Here is an 18,404-nt window from a genome sequence, read left to right as displayed (position 1 = left end):
AACCAAGACACAATCCCATCTTGCCCACTTTATATGTATTGCACTCATCACGCAATCCACTCACTGCTACTATCTTTCAAGTTATCGCGTGTACCTGCTCACCCGCATCACCTGGGCATGATCCCGCCACCACAGCTGCTCAACACATCTCCTCAGGACAAGGCCTCAATGTCTTCAAGACGACGAAAGACATCGTAGCATCTTGGACTCACCTGTGAAAGGTGCAGTCCGGTGTCTCACCGGTCGCTACGTTGGTCTTCGACGATAGCTGTGCGCAGAGATAGCAACTCCGTATACAACCCTCTCTCGTCTTCTTCTCAAATCACCTCACCAGTCTTTTCCTCAGTCACCACTCCCCGCAGATTGAGACGTTTGACGCGCTCACTGGCAGCGGTCCTCACCCAATGAGGGTGATGGAAGCCCCGCACTAGCGTGACAGCTAGCGTGTGTCCCCTGCAGCGTCTCGCTTTGGCAACGCCAACGCGTAAACACAGACCCTCCTAACAAAACACGCCTCCACTTTTTGCTTTCTCACCACCACGCCTTCCTTTCGTCTACACTCGCTGCTTCTTATCGCTCTTATTGCCTACTTTACACGAGATAGAGCGTTTATCGTCTTTAATTTCGCCTTTTCGTCCTGCGGGACACGATTACAGCTATGGCGGACGACTCCATAATGGACGACTCCGTATTCGACGAGGGCGCCAGCTCTGACTTCGCGCCGCCCGCGAAGCCCGCAAAGGCTGCCAAGGCCGTCGCAAAGCCCAAAGCAGCAGCAACGAAGAAAGCAGCAGGTCCTGCGAAACCTCGAGGACGGCCCGCCGGCGCGGCTGCAAAGCCCAAGGCGAAGGCTGCGCCCAAGAAGAAGGCCAAGGCTGTCTCAGACGACGAGAACTCGGACATCGACATGGCTGAGGACCCAGTGAACGACGACGAGTCACTCCTAGACGACACGCCACCGAAAGCCAAGAAGGCAGCAGCACCGAAGAAGTCCAGTGGCAAACCTCTTGCAGACATCGCGAACGAGAGCTTCGGCGGAGATGCCGACGATGTACCAATCTCGGCCCCCAAGAAGGGCGGCGCAAGCAGCAAGTACCAGATGGTGAGTGCGCGAACTCTGGGTAGCAAAGCACTGGCTAACACTTAAACAGTTGACGCACTTGGAGCACATCATGAAGCGCCCCGACACATACATCGGCTCCGTAGAGCGCCAGACGGACAAGATGTGGGTGTACAACTCAGAGAGCGAGTCGATGGAGTTCCGCGACGTCTCCTACGTCCCCGGTCTCTACAAGATCTTCGACGAGATCCTCGTCAACGCGGCCGACAACAAGCAGAACGACAAGAACATGAGCGAGATCAGGGTCACGGTTGACCGTGAGTCTGGCGAGATCTCCATCAAGAACGACGGCAAGGGAATCCCAATTGAGATTCACAAAGTCAGTCGCTTTCAAACCCCGACCCAGCACACTACTAACCTGACTAGGAACACGGCATATATGTACCAGAGATGATCTTTGGTCACCTCCTCACCTCCTCCAACTACGACGACAACCAGCAGAAAGTCACCGGTGGTCGCAACGGTTACGGAGCCAAGCTTTGTAACGTATTCAGTACCGAATTCACAGTCGAGACGGTCGATTCGAAACAAAAGAAGAAGTACAAGCAGACCTGGACTGAGAACATGAGCAAGATGGGCAAGGCCAAGATTACCGACATCAAGGGGGACGACTACACCAAGGTCAGCTGGAAGGCCGACTATGCTCGCTTCGGAATGGCTGGTATCGACGACGATTTCGAGGCTATCATCAAGCGCAGGACCTACGACATGGCTGGTACGCTACGAGGCATGAAAGTCTACCTGAACGGCGACCGCATCAAGATCTCGTCATTCGCGAAGTACATGGAGATGTATACCAAGTCGATTTCGCGCGACCAGGGCAAGAGCGAGGATGACAAGGAGAAGGACGTCATTATCACAGACAAGCTTGACCGCTGGGACATTGGTTTCGCCGTGTCTGATGGTTCCTTCAACCAGGTCTCTTTCGTCAACTCGATTGCGACTACGTCAGGTGGTACCCACGTTAACCACATCGCCGACCAGATCATCGACAAGCTCATGGCGATTGTCAACAAGAAGAACAAGGCAGCTGTCAAGCTGAAGCCTGCACAGATCAAAAACCATCTCTTCCTGTTCGTCAACTGTTCCATCGTGAACCCGGCTTTCACATCGCAGACCAAGGAGCAGCTCACGACCAAGGCCAGCCAGTTCGGTAGCAAGCCGGTCCTCAGTGACAAGTTCCTGAACGCCATCGCCAAGACGGAGGTCATCCAGAACATCATGCACTTTGCGCAGCAAAAGGCCGATCAGATGATGAAGAAGACGGACGGCAACAAGCGCAACCGTATCAGCAACGCAAAGCTCACAGATGCCAACAAGGCAGGAACCAAGGACGGACATCTCTGCACGCTCATCCTCACTGAGGGTGAATCAGCCAGTGTACTTGCTTTGGCTGGTCGTGCCGTAGTCAACCAGGATCTGTTTGGTGTCTTCCCGCTTCGCGGTAAGCTCCTCAACGTCCGAGACGCCACCGTCGACCAGATCATGAAGAACGCCGAAATCCAAAACATCAAGAAGTTTATGGGACTTCAACATAAAAAGGAATATACGGTTGCCGACATGAAGAGCTTGCGTTACGGTCATCTCATGATCATGACGGATCAGGATCACGACGGTAGCCATATCAAGGGTCTACTCATCAACTTCCTCCAGTGCCAGTTCCCGAGCTTGCTCAAGATTCCCGGCTTCCTCCTGGAGTTCATCACGCCCATTGTCAAGGTCTGGAAGGGCGACCCCAAGAACCCGCGTGGTATGAAGAGCTTCTTCTCCATGCCTGAGTACGAGGAGTGGAAGGAGCAGCACCAAAACGAGAAGGGATGGGATCACAAGTACTACAAGGGATTGGGTACCAGTGACATTCCCGATGCCCAGATCTACTTCAAGGATCTCGACACCCACATGAAGCGCTTCCAGGTCATGCGTGAAGAAGAAGAGAAGCTCATCGAGCTTGCTTTCTCTAAGAAGAAGGCAGACGCTCGTAAGGACTGGTTGCGCGACTTCGTCCCCGGTCAGCATCTTGACCTTACCACTCCCGACATCTCGTACGACGACTTTGTGAACAAGGAGCTGATCCTCTTCTCCATGGCCGATAACGTGCGATCAATTCCCTCGGTTATTGATGGTCTGAAGCCCGGTCAGCGCAAGGTCTTGTACACATGTTTCAGGCGAAACATCAAGAAGGATGTCAAGGTCGTTGAGCTTGCTGGTTCAGTTTCTGGATCCACTGACTACGCTCACGGTGAAGCCTCTATGCAGGGAACCATTGTCAACCTCGCACAGAACTTTGTCGGTACCAACAACATCAACTACCTGGAACCCAGTGGTAACTTCGGTTCTCGTCTCAAGGGTGGTGCCGATGCTGCCAGCGCCAGGTACATCTACACTCGCCTCTCGCCATTTGCACGACGAATATTCCACGGCCACGACGACGCACTGTTGAAGTACGGTGAGTCAGATGGCCACAAGATCGAGCCTGAGATGTTTGTTCCGATCTTGCCCACGATTCTCATCAACGGTTCGAGCGGTATCGGTACTGGTTGGAGCTCCGAAATCCCCAACTTCAACCCGATGGATATTATCGACAACATCAAGCGTCGCATGCAGCCGGGTGCTACCAAGGAAGACATGCTTCCAATGATCCCATGGTACAAGGGCTTCAATGGTACAACGACTGTGCTCGGTCCTGATCGATACCAGTTCACTGGAGTTGTTCGACAAACTGGTGACAACGAGGTTGAGATCACTGAGCTGCCAGTTCGTTACTGGACACAAGACTTCAAGGAAAAGCTTGAGGAGATCATCAAGGCCGAGAAGGGCCCTTCATACATCAAGGACTACATCGACTACAACACCCCAGACCGCGTTCACTTCATCATCAAGATGGAAGACAAGTACATGGCAACGGCTCTTGCCAAGGGTCTGGAAGAGATGTTCAAGCTCTTCAAGCCTCAGTCGACCAGCAACTTGGTTGCTTTCGACGCACATGGCCGCATCCACAAGTATGCAAGCGTTCTCGATATCATCGAGGAGTTCTACCACGTCCGTCTGCGATACTACGAGAAGCGAAAGCAGCATCAGCTTCAGGTCATGGAGAAGGAGCACCTGAAGATGACAAATCAGGCCAGGTTTATTCAGATGATCATCGACGGCAAGCTCATCGTCTCCAAGAAGAAGAAGACTGTGCTTGTTCAAGAGCTCAAGAAGCTCGGCTTCACTCCCTTCCCCAAGGTCGAGGATGCTAAGGCTGCTGGTGAGGTTGAGGACGTCCAGGAAGATGACTCAGAAGATGTTGAGACGGAAGTGTCCGCCAACGATTACGACTATCTGCTAGGTGTAAGTGCTACTAACCCTTTCCTCCATATCAGAACTAACGTTTCCTAGATGGCTATCTGGTCTTTGACTCAAGAGCGCGTCGAGAAGCTTCTGAAGCAGATCGGCGAGAAGCAACATGAGATCGACACTCTCATCAAGCTATCACCAAAGGACATCTGGACTGTCGACCTTGAAGCCTTCATGGATGAATGGAATGTCCAGCTGGACGAAGAGGTCAAGCGCAAGAAGAAGATCGCTGCCATCACTCGCCGACCTTCCGCAAAGCTTGGTATCGGCGGCGGCAAGGGCAAGGGAAAGAAGAAGAGAAAGGCAGATGGAAGCGACTCGGACGACTCCGGATCCGACTTTGGCCCGGTTAAGAAGAAGGCAAAGCCGAAGAAGGAAGGGTTGCTTAGCTATCTACAGCAGGAACCAGTCAAGAAGCCTAGTGCGGCGGAAGCTCTCAAGAGCAGCACCGCGTTCGGCTCAACCGCGCCGCAGAAGCAGGGTACCTTGCTCACCCATCTTGTCAAGAAGAAGGAGGAGACGCCCCAGACGGAAGGCGGAGAAGATGGTAGATCAGCTTCCGCAGACTCTGCACCAGCGCCAGCTGCGACCAAACGGGGTCGTCCAGCTGCTGCAAAGCCCATCAAGAAGGATCCGCTTTCGGACGATGAAGACTCGGACGTATTCGCTGCAGTCGCCCAGGAGGCTGCAAAGGAGCCCTCCAAGACCACTGCTGCACGTACTGCTCGCAGCGCAAAGAAGCAGGCCCCCAAGTACACCATGGGCAGCGACTCCGACGACGATGATGACGATGACCTTCTCGGCGATGTTAGCAGCATGGTCAAGACCATCGGATCTGGTACGAACGGCGTTCCCATGTTCAAAGCCACTACCACCGCGCGCTCTGCAGCACCTGTAAAGAAGAACAGCCCCATCGAGCCCATCGAGATCGACGGCGACACCACAAACTACGAAGGCCTGATGCCTCAGTCTTCGCCCCAACGCCCTCCCCCTCGCAACATCCACGACACCATCATGAGCTCTGACGAAGACGACTTCGATCTCGGTGTCAAGAAGCCTGTCGCAAGCAGACTTACCAAACCCGCCGCGAAGCCCAAAGCCGCAGCCGCTAAGCCCGCACCCAAACCCAAGGCCGTGGCGAAGAAACCCGCTGCCCAGAGCCCCGCAGCAAAGGCGTACGCAAAGAAGCACGGCAAGGACGCGGAAGCTGCGAAGCCGGCTGCCAAGGCTAAGAAGCAGATCACCGTCGACTCAGACGAGGATGAGGAAATGGAGGATGCGGACGCTATTGCCAACGACATCTTGTCTGACGAGGATGAGGATGAGCCGACTCCTAAGCCAAAGTCTCGCGCACCTGCTGCGAGACCTGGTCGCAGGGCTGCTGCTAAGCCGGCGAAGTACGTGGTTAGTGATGATGAGGCGGAGTCGGATGAGGCTTCTGAACCTAGCTTCGATGACGACGATGATAGCGAGTAGATTGCTTGCTTGCTTGTCTTGTCGTTGGGTGCATGTGGGTGGGTGTTTTATACCCTGGTGATTCGGCGTTGTGGGCTTGAGAGGATCCCTTCTCGTCTCCATGGGGCGGTGGGCTTGAACTGATGGGTGGTTCACCGGGCGTTTTGGCGTCGTTTCTATTTTGATATATACTTTATTGAGTGTGTATATTTATTAGAAGTATACTTGAACTTTGCTTAAGCTATAAATCTTGTGATTGTATGTGCTGTGTATTCGATGTGTGAGGATGTATGGTGTGTGATATAACGTCTGGTCAACTCACCAATACGATCCTAGCAATGTGGCACTATATGAATATCTTCCTCGCGTCCTTGGAAGACTAGATGCCCTAAGAGTCTGAGCAAGCAACGAAACATACGCTTCCAAGTAACTTGAACTAGATCGCTGTATTTCCCCCATACATTCCAGCGGCTTCTACTTGCTCCCAGCATTACATGGATACTAATGCAATCATCAGACTGATCAGTGAATGCACTGGCTCTTCTCTTTCCTGACCACCGCACTAGACCCAATTCTCCCGCTATATCTCTGCTACACAACTAACAGCCAGGCAGGCCCCAAAGGAGCATAGCAGTCATCCCACCTTCTCGGCTTACCTGACGGACACCAAGGAAAGTAAGCGCCCGACCAAACTCCCTCAGAGAAGTCGAGATGGATGTCGACGGCGTTTACATCTCCATCTCCCACACCCTCCAGACACGCGGGATATACTTCCTACGAACCACCTTCATCACAGCCCTCGCGGTACTTCTTACTAGATACCTGGGCCTGCCACACTCATTCAACGCCGCCATCTTCCTCTGCGTCACCGCCTACCTCGTCTTTTCCATCCACCACTTCTTGATTCACAGCCCCGCGGAAGAGGACGACACAGCACCCCCGGACATAGACACCACACCAACGCTCAGTCGAGGCGCAAAACCAACAATGCAGACGTCGCCGACGTTTGAGCGCGTCCAGGCAGCAGGGAAGGCGAAGCCTACGCATGCTGTTGTGTGGCCGAAGAGTCAGGTTTGGAAGCGAGATGCGATGGCGGGACGGAGGGATGGTGTTGAGGGGAGAGAGAGGGGGGAGGAGATGGGGTGGTGATATACTGGAGACCGAGGGAATCTTGTTTGGAATCAGTGCCAGGGGTTATGGGAGGGTTTGCGGTGGATAAACAGGACATGTTGTTGGTCTAGCAGGGGGTTTTACTTATTGGATAGAGCGAAACGGATGTATGAGATTGCCGGATTGGTGAATTGTAAAATCCATGTTAGAGTCGTATCGAGGGTCTTGGTGTTTGTTGGCTGAGTCGGTGTTGTCGATTTGGGTAGTCTCATTGGTACTGACCCATAAAGAACATGGTAAATTGGTGCGGAGATCTAGGCATGCCCCTCGCCTGTCTGACGGGTAGACCGGCTGTAAGACGTGCATGGCAAGCGAGTGATGATAGGGGACCACCTCATACAAGAAAAAAACTAAACACGTCTGCAGGCTACATTAAGCTATAACGTTAAGGTAGGCTCTAGGCTGTTCAGTTTTTCTCAAGTTGGCGTGGGATTACAATGCTGAGATGGATATCGCGGATCGAAACCAAGGAAATGACGTCATGATGAACAAACTCTTCCAAGAGAGAATGTTGTGTATTGAGATGATGTTGGGTATCGTAATTCCACATCATTAACTATAGTATTATTACAATCGCTAAAGATCAATGCAAACGCCGCATAACGGTCGTACACGTGTACTGGTATCCTAAGAACTTCCCCTTGATCCATCCAGCATCGGCATCAAGCACGATGTATTATCCACCTTTATATCATACATGTTCCAGGTAGCGCTGCGCGACTTGGTGCGAGCAGGCTCAGACGTCGCTGACATCTGATCGGGTATTCCATGAAGCATCGGAATAAGACTTGTAGGTATTCTAAACCTGGCTCATGGAGGGACCACCGCGACGGATGCCGCCGCGCAGGTTGGCGCCGCTGCCGCGTCCGTTCATGATGTTGACGGCAAGTGTAGCGACGAAAGCGGCCCATCCGAACCAGAGGAAAGCGGTGGTAGCCTGTGCTTGACGGCAGTTCTGCTCGGTGTCTGCGGAGCTGTTGAGGACCTTGTTGGAGCGGGTGTATCCCTGATGTATATTAGATTGTGTGCTCGGCATAGGTCACAGAAAACTTACGGCGTTCGAGCAGCTGTGTGCGCCAATGTATGCGGGAAGCGCGACGGCGGCGCAGAAACCGAAGAGGACGCTCAGTCCGTCCATGGCAATGTCCACGATGGGAATGCTGAACTTCTCGATGAAGGAGGTGGGCAGGAAGTATAGCAATGTGAACAACCACCATACACCGACGAACAGCGAGTAGTTGATGATGGAGTGGGTTCCGTTCCACGCGCGGGCAATGTTGTTGCCCATGAATGCGGTGACGAGAATGGCGCAGATCAACTATACAATGTTAATGAGGTTCTTCGATGAGTCAATGCCTTAAACATACCTGCCAGGCGCGAAGGCCCATGGAAACAGCTCTTGACACCATTTTGCAGATGTGTATATGTAAAATGTGGTGGTTGGGTGTTGTATAGATGCAAACGAAATCAAGTTCGTCGTTTCTAGCAAAGCGTTAGGTTTGCGGTGGAGATGAATGAATCGGGTGGCTGCTGTAGATGAAGGCGATCTGCTTCAGAAGGGCTGGGCTGGGGCTGGAGAATTATAGCAGTCGGCGGCTGGCGGGAGGAAGCGGGTCTTTGTGGCAGCGTCATAGGACCCTGGGCGACAGGCAGTGACGTATGAGGGTCCAATCGTCGCTTCCACCTCCGGAACTATCGGTACTTGCCTTGTTGGTAGCGCCGATCACGACGTGCGGATCTTCGACGGATGATGGAATTGGAATTGCTGCGTGGTGTTTGTTTGAGATAAAGGCTGTCGTTTGCGCGTGCATTGCTCGAATGCTATATATGATTCTACGTTGTTACGCGGCTGTTCTCCTGGTTGCTGCGCAACAACAGCGATGATGCAAGTCGGCACAGGGATGTCCATCAGCGCTATCAGCCACTGCTGACGCCCCTAGGCGCCTTCGCTCGCATGACCGCACCGTCACCCTAATTCTTTTCTCCGAGGGGGCTACTGCAGTCTTCTACGTAACAGCTCATGCTATGACATGCGCTGTGGCTTCTGGACCGTCGCCGACATGCAAAGTTTGTCTTGACGACATGAGGTTTGACGTTGGTTTTGCACGTGGAGGAGGTTTGGATCTGCGGATACTCGCTCCCCGGATCGACGACGTGATCGCCATCGTTGCGCTCCGTGCGAACTGTTGTGTGACGCGGTTGGACCGTGTTTGCAAATCGTCCTCGCACGAGCAGCGCCGGCCAGTCAGTCATAGATTATGCTATCCCTTGGAATGAAAGCCTCTCGCAAGGAGATGCTGTTGCAACTTACGCGCTTTATAGTCTTGCCTGATATCGTGAAACATAGCGGACGTGTTTCGTTGGCGACTCGGCCCTTTCGTAATGTTGACGTTTTTCAGAAACCTTCTTCGTGCCGTCGTGCAGTCGCATTGTTTTACCAACGCGAGATCCATGCGCGTAGACTTTGCCCAGGGTGGGGGTGGATTAGTAACATCAAACCTGAGCAAGCACATTCACATATCACCTCAGGCAAAGAAAAACCCGAACAGGCTTGCAGCCTACATCAGGATAGAAACATGCGAAGGAGGTGACCCAACGTCAGTGTAGGCCCTTGAGTGTTCAGTCTTTTCCTTGTATGAGGAGACATTGTACATCAACTCCATAAAAACGATTCAATGAAGCAACCACATGTCATTCATCTACATGATAATGTCCAACCCGTATCTGTATTGCAAAGACAAGAGTCTCAGTCTAGGCGACTTTTTCAGATTGGCCGTCCAGCTACCCATCGCTGCCCGGGAGCAGGAGGGTAACACGGACGCGTTGATCTTCGACATTCCTTCGACAGCACCGACAAGCGGCGTGTACCAAGTCACCCCCTCCCATACCAATGGAAAGGCTTTGAGAAGGTGGCTTTATGTCGGTGGTGCGAGAAGGACTCGTTGTGTGTATATTGATCGAAACAACGTAGCATCGCACGATGTGGCTGGCAGGGCCTGGGTAGGCCATGTCCTCGGGTACAAGAAACGTCTGCGTAGCCATCCGAGTGTATCGTTGCTGTGTCACCGTTGACTGGAAGCTGAGTGTAGCCGCCGCGGGGGTCTATGAGATCGCAGGTGTCTACGCATATTTGTATGTCTGCTGCACGGTGATGGCGTTGCGGGAGCGACTGAAGCGAGGAAAACCTCGAGAAGACTCGGGGGATCGAAGACAGCAGGAGGTTGGCAGCTCAAGTACCGCCGCAGGAGAAGAAGTGGCTCTGCGGCTTGGCGGGGCGGTGGTGGTGTAGGGGGCACGGAGGCGTTGGGGCTGAAATTTTCAGCCAAAAAGCGGTTTGTGAGCTGCCGAAGGGGTCAAAGCGGAGGCAGAAGGCCGGGGAAGGCGGAGCAGGCAAACCAGAAGCTCGGGAAGAGAATCGAGAGGGAAGGCAGCAGTTTGGGAGGACATCTAGGAGACATTGACCTTCTTCAGCACCTTCACAGCAGCCTGTTTGCCGCCGTGAAGGTCAGTGCTGGTTGCTGCACCCTTTTGGTGACCTCGATGTTGTCCAGCTTTACCTTCCTGGCTGCCCAAGGTCTGGCCTCATCCCACGGACAGAGTCCTAGCACCACCCTCCTTCCCCTGCACGAAAGGTAAAGGCGGAGGTCATATAGAAGCTCTTGATCATAAGGTGCCTTCCCTTATACCCCTTGTCATAGTGTTGTGATGTTGTTATGATGTTGTGATGTTGGCTTTGGTCCTTCCTCGGGCAAGCGCTGGTGTTGTCCGTGATGTTGCTCGAGCTTCGACCAAAACCTCTCAAATCACCCCACCCCCTTGAGCCCACCACCCCCCGATGCACCCTCTGTGAAGCCATCAGGAGGTCATGGTCCTTCTCTTTGAACGTGGGCTGCCTCGACACCCCGCGCCTCCGCCTCGGGGGTTGAGCGATGTCTTCTCGACTTGGGCAAATCGCTCCCTCAATTTGGAACTACAAGACCCCCGCCGCCCAGATGGCGCATACTCAACTCTTTGATAGACTCCCATACCATAGAGAGCTCTACCAAAAGTGTAGCAACGGCAACGTGCGCAACGAGACCGCCTCGCAGCCTCCCCGCCACACGTACCAGACGGCAAGCCGAAGAAACCACGTCCTCCCCTTCGCCTCTGCGCGGAGAAAACTTCAGCAGATACGAACAACACCCTCATGCTCCACATTGTCGAGCGACTCGCACCATAGCCGGCTGTCAGGTCGATGACATCGTGGTGCCTGATCGGAAACCATCTTACACGAGCCCGCGGCGATGGCAAAAAGAAGTCTTCTCGAAGACGGCGGCAGACCACTCCAAGGCGCGCACCACCCCGGAAGTGCTACTCTTGGATACAAAGGGCTGACCAGACAACAAAGAAGCTGAGCGGAAGCCCCTCTATACTCCGCAACCTCGATTGCAACACATCCTGCACCCGACGGCGAGGCATCATGTCAACGCAGTCACCACCTTCGGAATACTACTCTTGGGTACGAAAGGCTAACCGGGCAACACAGAAGTAGGCTGGCGACCATTGGTCTCAACACGAACAGAGTTCATCCCTTGAAACCAAAGCGGCTCTCGGAAGCGGACACCATAGTCGAACAGACACAATGACCAACCCCGCGGGGGTCCGCCCAACACCAGGACGAGGATACTCGTTGGCGGCTTCTGGACCGTACCCCGCGCAACTGCGAACGATACCCCTGCGAGATTCGAGTCGACACAATACAAACGCCACTCTCGAGGTCGGTGTGGCTTCCTGTGGTAGGCTGGGACATCAACAACGCGGAGAATGGTCCATGTGTACGCACTTTGCAAATACCATCAGGAAGGTCCAATACGAGCATGCACCAGGCATCGCCACAACCATGCGGTATATTGGAAGCCGAGGGGCATGCTACTTTGACCGGGACGCGGATCAGAACATCGGGGCAAGGTACTTGCGATGCCGTTTGGTGACAGCCGGATGGCCTCCACATCGGACCGAGCACTTGATCGGTACCCCAAATGAGGTTCACAAACGTCGGTTGCGACAGGGTTCCTTTGAGTCGGGCAGCCCGATCTGTGGCAATACCATACGTACCTTAGAGCAGCATACAATGCTGGCAAACATCCTGCAACGACAAACAGGACTCCCAAAGCCCACGGCCGAAGAACCAGCGACCGTTTGAACAAGGCCTCAGGCGGCGAACAGACGTGCGGGCGCATCGTTGACTGGAGGTACCGCGGGGCTTGGTTGTCCTCAATAACGCCAATGCTGTGCGCAAAATGCGGGGTTGTCAGGATGCCGCGCAGCCAATATGCAGAGCCGAAAGAGGAGACTGTCCAACAGCATGCCGTGCCTCGTGTGCTCGACACCAGCCATAGACACACTGTAATACCCTGTCGGCTGCAGATGGCGAACATGTCGCGAACCACTCAGGAGTCTTCGCGGGACATGTTGGTCGTTAGCTCCAGGAACGCTCGTTGTGTAGCCATCGGTTGCAATACGTATATCAAGGGCGGCGTCGAATAGGAAAGGCCCAGACGTGTCCACAGAGATCAACGCGCTGAGCGGGGCATGCCGCGGGTGCGTCAAGCAGCTAAAGAGCTTAGTATTGAGGCCATGGTTTTCGTCGAGACCGCGTGACCTGTTACACTCTAGGGCTGAAAGTGTCCGCAGTGCTGCTTAAAGCTGTTCCGGGGTGCGATAGCCTGACGGGGATGCAGCGTGACTGATGGCGCTTGAAGCGAAACAGAATGGCGTGCAGCAAGCATGAAGCCCTAGAAGAGAAGGGATGGATGTCTTCCGACGGGCCCAACCGAGTCCAGACAGAAGAAATGAGGGGTTCGTTGACGAAACCCCAGCCATGCAGCCCAACGCATCGTCGATCAGGAATTGGGCTAAAGAAGAAGGATGAATCCTGATGAAAGTCGATGAAGCTGTGTTGTCGAGAGGTGGTTACAAGAGGTTTGACGAAGACCGACGGTTGGATGAACCGGGCCCTGTCCGGCGAGCTTCGCTACCCCCCAACAGCGCAGCAATTTGCAGGAGTTCGCCTGAAGCATACACGGCTAGCCAAAGTTGGGATGGCCGTCTCCGCATTTCCTGCGCAACGACCCTTCACAAGCCCCTGACCCTTGGCCAGCCCGGTGAGCTGCAGAAGCCTCAAAGGCGTTGCATGTCTGCTTGTCTCAGAGACTTACGTCTCGTCTCCTGTAATGAACATCCTGCCTCGCCTTCCTCCTCTTGCCTCCCTGTCAGCCACATTTCGAAGTCTTTGAGATCGCCGTAAGCTCGCCGCGCTTGGGCTGGTGGAGTCGTCTCCTGATCTGACAAGGCGCGCGGAACGCAGGGTGTCTGCCGCGTTGCTTCCCAACGTTTCGAACGATCGCCAAGGCGAAACTCTGCTGCTGTCAGTCTGGCCTCTGCGGACGGTGCCCTCCCTATTATATTCATCTGTTCTGCCGTCCATGTCAGAGGGCGACATGTGCTTGCTCTAGTAGTCGCACGTCCATCCTCCGAACATTTGTCCTTGATCTGCGGGACAGCCTTGGGTTTAGCAGCGTGGCGCTTCCCCACACTCCAAGGACCCGGTGCCTTCTTGCCGATCCTAGGCTTGTGTGATTCCATGCGACGACTGATGCCATAGCGGATCGTGTTCGTGTTCGATATCTTCGAGAAGAAAGACTAGGGATAGACTGGTTCAAGAGTTTGGCGCTTGGTTTGCGACGTTTTGAGGTATGTCTTCGCCGATCTGCGACAGTTGTGCCCTCGCAGCTTCGTGTCGCAGAGCTTGGGGCTCTCGTCCAGTGCTAATCGGCTTTCAAATCAGTTTGTTTGAATAGAGTCATTGTGGGATAGAATATACCAGGTATGTATCCCTTCCTTTGGCATTCCGCGTCGTGCGCACGTCGTCGTCGCGCCCGTCTGCTGCGGCGGCGGGTCTGCGGCGTATCCAGGCTCTGCGATGTCGTGCATGTGTATGCAATTACCATGAGGCTGACGATGTTGGATAGGATATACCGCCCTTCTCCCGATAGATCTGCTTTGGGCATCGAGCTCCGCGTCGCGTAATTCTCTAGACAAAGTTCTGTTAACTAGGTAAGCAGAGTCAGCCTTTCTTTCTGTCTTTTCCTTACTGCAGCTGCTCTCTTCGGTGTGAGCGTCCCTGCATACGGTTCTCAGGCGCGCTGTTCGGGGGCGAGTGGTGTTGTGGAAGATGTCGGGGTATGTACCGGCGTTGGCGGAGTTGAGGTTGTGCGGGAGCAGGTCAGCGCCGTCAACACCACGCACTGCATCACGACTCTGGACATGCAGAAGCACTCTATTCGCCTCGGAAGAGTCTCTGTAGGATGTTCTGATGGGTAGAGCCGCTTGCATCAAGTTCTCGGGGGTGTCCAGATGGTGTGTGGGCGGGGCGACAGCAAGCCAATTCTCCTGAGCATTGTCACTCGAACAGCAGCATCATCTCATTCTACGTTTCTACGAGGAGGATCATTGGGAGCAATTCAAGCTTTCTGCTGTCTTCATCCTGTTATTCTTTAGCGTGGCCTCTTCCTGGCCCCTATGTTCATTGCTAAGACGACTGGCCGACAGTAATCTCTAAAGCCATCCGTGCACGGCGTTCCTGCCTCGAGCATCGCCAACGGTCTTTCCTCCAGCGCTTCAAGGCGGTAATCAAGCCAGCTGACTGTCGCCTTTCGGTGCTGGCTCGTAAAACCCCGCTGCTGGCGTCGATTTCTGCTTCCTTCTTCCTCCACCACCATCTTTCCCATCATCTCACTCCCACAACCCTCATCACGCCCTGCATCCGGTTCTGCTTGCAGGAGCGGGTGCTTCACGGCTTTCCACCACCCATAAACGTCCTGAATTGCCGCATCAGCACCATACACGCTGTCTTCAGGTCGTCAAGTACGCATCTAGCGATAGACACATCTGCTTCCGAAATCTACAGTCCAGGTATGTATTCTCATCTCATCTCAGCACCTTCCGCTTCTCGGGCACATCCGGCGCTCTCATTGTTTGCATCGCGGTCTGGCCGCATGCCATGAGAGTGCCCCGCCCTTCACCTACGCTGGCTGGCCACCTTCACCGTTTGCCCCCACGTATGCCCTCACGTCTACCTTCACCGCTGCCTTTACCTCTCTCACCCTTAATACCCCGCTCCTTATCGCCCCTTCTGATAACGTCGGCGCTAACATATTGCGCGTTTGCGATTAGAGGTGAAGGAGACATAAAGACACAGCACCTGCCTAGACATTACATCTTCTTACACCCTCGACCACGCAACATAGCATCTACCCTGTGCATCACAGACATCTTCCGTGTGCAGGTAGTGTGCATCAAGACACCCCCCTATTCATCCCCATTCCAACAACTCTTCAAGGTACGTCCAGCCACTGTCCTGTCATCCATGACAAGGAGATCACTGACATCTTCAAGGTAGACCATCCATGATGAGTAATAACCCTTACAACCGCGGCTTGACCGTCGGTGGTTCAGCGCTCGAGAAGTCGAAGTTGCAACTCCGACGTCCCACCCCTGACAGCGATGTCTTGGCGTCCAGCGACGACGACCGCGAGCATGTGCCAGTCGTTACTCGCCCTGCGCAAGGCTCCTACCCTCTCGGTGTTCGACGTCCCTCTTCTGGTTGGCTCCAAGATATCCAGCCCAACCGGAAGTTCTCGCTGCCCTCGGTGTCGTTTGCCGGCTCGCAGCCCACAACACCGTCACTCGAGTTGCCCCAGCAGTCCCGCCCGTCCACGTCGTCGTTCCCCTGGAACACGCCTAGCTTCAACGGTTTGAATCGACCCAACAAAGAGATCGCTCCCTCCCCTACTTCTGCTTTTGCACCCACCGACAAGCCTATTCCCTCCCCCACCACAGTTGAAGGCGACGACGGTAACGGTATTGGCTTTTTGCTCAACCAACAAGCTCCCAATCCCTTCCGCAAGGCTGTCCGTTCCCAGTCCTATAGCATAGGTCAAGGCGATATCGAGCACAGTCCTGTCAGCCGCTTCTCGCGTCAGCCAAACACCAGCGCCAACCTCCGCCACCGTCCATCCAAGCCCAGCCTTCTTGGTGAGTCCGCTGTCGGCCTTTCGCAGCTGCGTGAAGACGACGCCGACGAGATCGAGTCCTCCAACGGCTCAGAGCACGGAGTCCGCCTGCCCGCCGGTTACTGGGAGCGTGAGCAGAAACAAGCATTGCTCAAACAAGCCGCCATGGAGAACGCTCGCGCCCGCAGCAGGGCTACCTCCACTGGCTCCCCTGTCTCCCAACTCCAGCAGCAGCGCCGCAAGACGACTGCCGGTCTGCGCAACACCTCTTACAACGCTGCCGGTGAGTATGCCATCGAAGAGCTCGACGACACTGAGCCCGCTTTCAACCGTCCTGCCCCAGGCCTTACCCGTCGCTTCAGCGAGCACGTCGGTGTCCTCAACCGTGATCACGAAGTCGAGATCGTGGACAGCCCTCAGAAGCCCCAGTGGACCACAGGCAACATCTCACCTGCTGAGATGGACCCCCTCGGCCGCCGTCATTCGTTCGCCCACTACGGTAGCTACAACTCAGCCATGCCCCTCTCCACCTTGAGCAACACTCAGGAAGAAGAGGAGGAGTACGTCTCACCCCGCCAGTCCCCACGTGGCAACAAGGATGACGAGCCCTTCGACGCCTCTGCCTACTTCACTGGCTACGGCCCAGCCTCGCGCGCTATCAACTCCTCCGCCATCTCGGCAGCTCACCCCGATCCTGTCGTGCCCAACATGGCCATGTCTGCTGGCAACCCCTACGCGGTCCCTCCTAGAATCGGAAACCCCACCCGCCGCTTGTACATTGTCACCTTCAAGTGCTCTCGTGCCGACATCTACTACCTGTACGACAACACCGGCCTCGAGATCCGTCGTGGCGACCTTGTCATCACCGAAGGCGACCGTGGATGCGACCTGGGCCAGATCACTCATGCCGACTTGACCATGGAGGAGGCTAAGAAGCTCAAGGTTGATGCGAACGAGGAGCACTTCCGCTGGCTCGTCATGTTCTCTCAGTACTCCCTGGCTGGCACCCAGAACGACTCCGGTATGCTCGGCGCCCTCGCCCGTGCTAACGGATTCCCGAACCCCATGAGCCGTACCCCAGTGACTGCCTCGGGTGAGCCTGAACCGTTCAAGCCGAAGATGATCAAGCGTCTCGCTCAGGCCCATGAGATCTCTGCGCTACGTGAGAAGGAGGGTGGAGAGGCCAAGGCCAAGCGTCTCGGAGCTCAGAAGGCCGCTGACCACAAGCTGCCTATGGAGATCCTCGATGCTGAGTACCAGGCGTAAGTCAAACATGTTCATGTTGCTCTCATCATACTAACATCTTCAGTGATTACCACAAGCTGACCTACTTCTACTACGCCGAGTCGTATGTCAACTTCAACGAGCTCGTCACCGACCTGTTCAAGCAGTACAAGGTGCGCATCTGGATGTCGGCTGTCAACCCTGCCTCCGTCGTCAACCCTGCCGGCATGTCTCAGATTCCGCCGCCTTCTGCCATCGGTCCTGGTGCTATCATCACATCCAACAACGGCAACGCTTCTTCCTCTGTCGGCCCTGGCTTCGGCTCCAACACTCACCGCCCGGCCCAGCAGTACGGTAAGTCCATCGTCGTCTCCTTGCTACGTGTGTATGGTTGCTAATTATCGCTCAGGTCAAGCTCGCACCCAGGGCAACTACGGTAACTACGACGACGGCTTCCACGCGTTCTCCCACCAGATCCCGGCCTACCCTACCCAGCCCTCATACAACATGCAGCCTTGGGCCCACGGTCAGCAGATGCAGCAGCAGATGTACCGTAACTACTACCCCAACGTCACTGCGAGCGGCAGTCCGATGAACTATGGAGCTGGAGCCTACTATCCACCTTCGACTTACACTTCGTCATACGGTGGAGGGTATGGGCCTGCTACAACTACTGCTGGATACGCTGCCTCGCGCAACTACACCTCCAGTACCGGCCACGCCTTCGGTCATCAGCATCACAACGCGTACAACGGTGGCGCTTCCTACTCTTCTGGCGGTGGCTACACCAACGCCTACGCCAACGCCCAGTACACCTCAGCTGCTCCTGGAGGATACTATGGCGCCTCAGGAGGACGTGGTCGCCCCAACACTGGCGCTGACAGCACCTTGAATGGTGCCATGCACAACTTGTCTTTCGGTAACTGAAGACAGAATTGACTGTCAAGTCAAGTTCTCTTCAAGGTTTCTTTTCGGTTTTTGATCATTATATGGTATTTCCTTTTCATTTTCCTTTCACCCACGAGTTCAAGGTTTATGTAGAC

The 18,404-nt window shown here is 54.6% G+C and overlaps 2 protein-coding genes across 2 annotated transcripts; one reads left to right on the top strand and one right to left on the bottom strand.

Annotated features, from left to right (window-relative positions):
- Nucleotides 1-7,883: 7,883 nt before the first annotated feature.
- On the bottom strand, nt 7,884-8,493 carry J4E88_007013 (uncharacterized protein; the record flags this gene model as incomplete). Its single annotated transcript, XM_049400634.1, has 3 exons — nt 7,884-8,090; nt 8,139-8,402; nt 8,452-8,493. 3 exons carry the CDS (start codon nt 8,491-8,493, stop codon nt 7,884-7,886), a joined length of 513 nt encoding a protein of 170 aa, XP_049253582.1.
- A 7,041-nt stretch (nt 8,494-15,534) lies between these two features.
- On the top strand, nt 15,535-18,288 carry J4E88_007012 (uncharacterized protein; the record flags this gene model as incomplete). The annotated part of the gene is made up of 3 exons (XM_049400633.1): nt 15,535-17,399; nt 17,447-17,715; nt 17,771-18,288. The coding sequence occupies 3 exons, from the start codon at nt 15,535-15,537 to the stop codon at nt 18,286-18,288; spliced, it is 2,652 nt and encodes an 883-aa protein (XP_049253581.1).
- Between the last annotated feature and the right edge of the window lie 116 nt (nt 18,289-18,404).

The sequence above is a fragment of the Alternaria novae-zelandiae genome, assembly GCF_023758075.1.
Source record: "Alternaria novae-zelandiae strain BMP 2774 chromosome Unknown scaffold_14, whole genome shotgun sequence".
NCBI classification, from domain to species: domain Eukaryota; kingdom Fungi; phylum Ascomycota; class Dothideomycetes; order Pleosporales; family Pleosporaceae; genus Alternaria; species Alternaria novae-zelandiae.
This window is presented reverse-complemented; position numbering and strand designations above follow the sequence as displayed.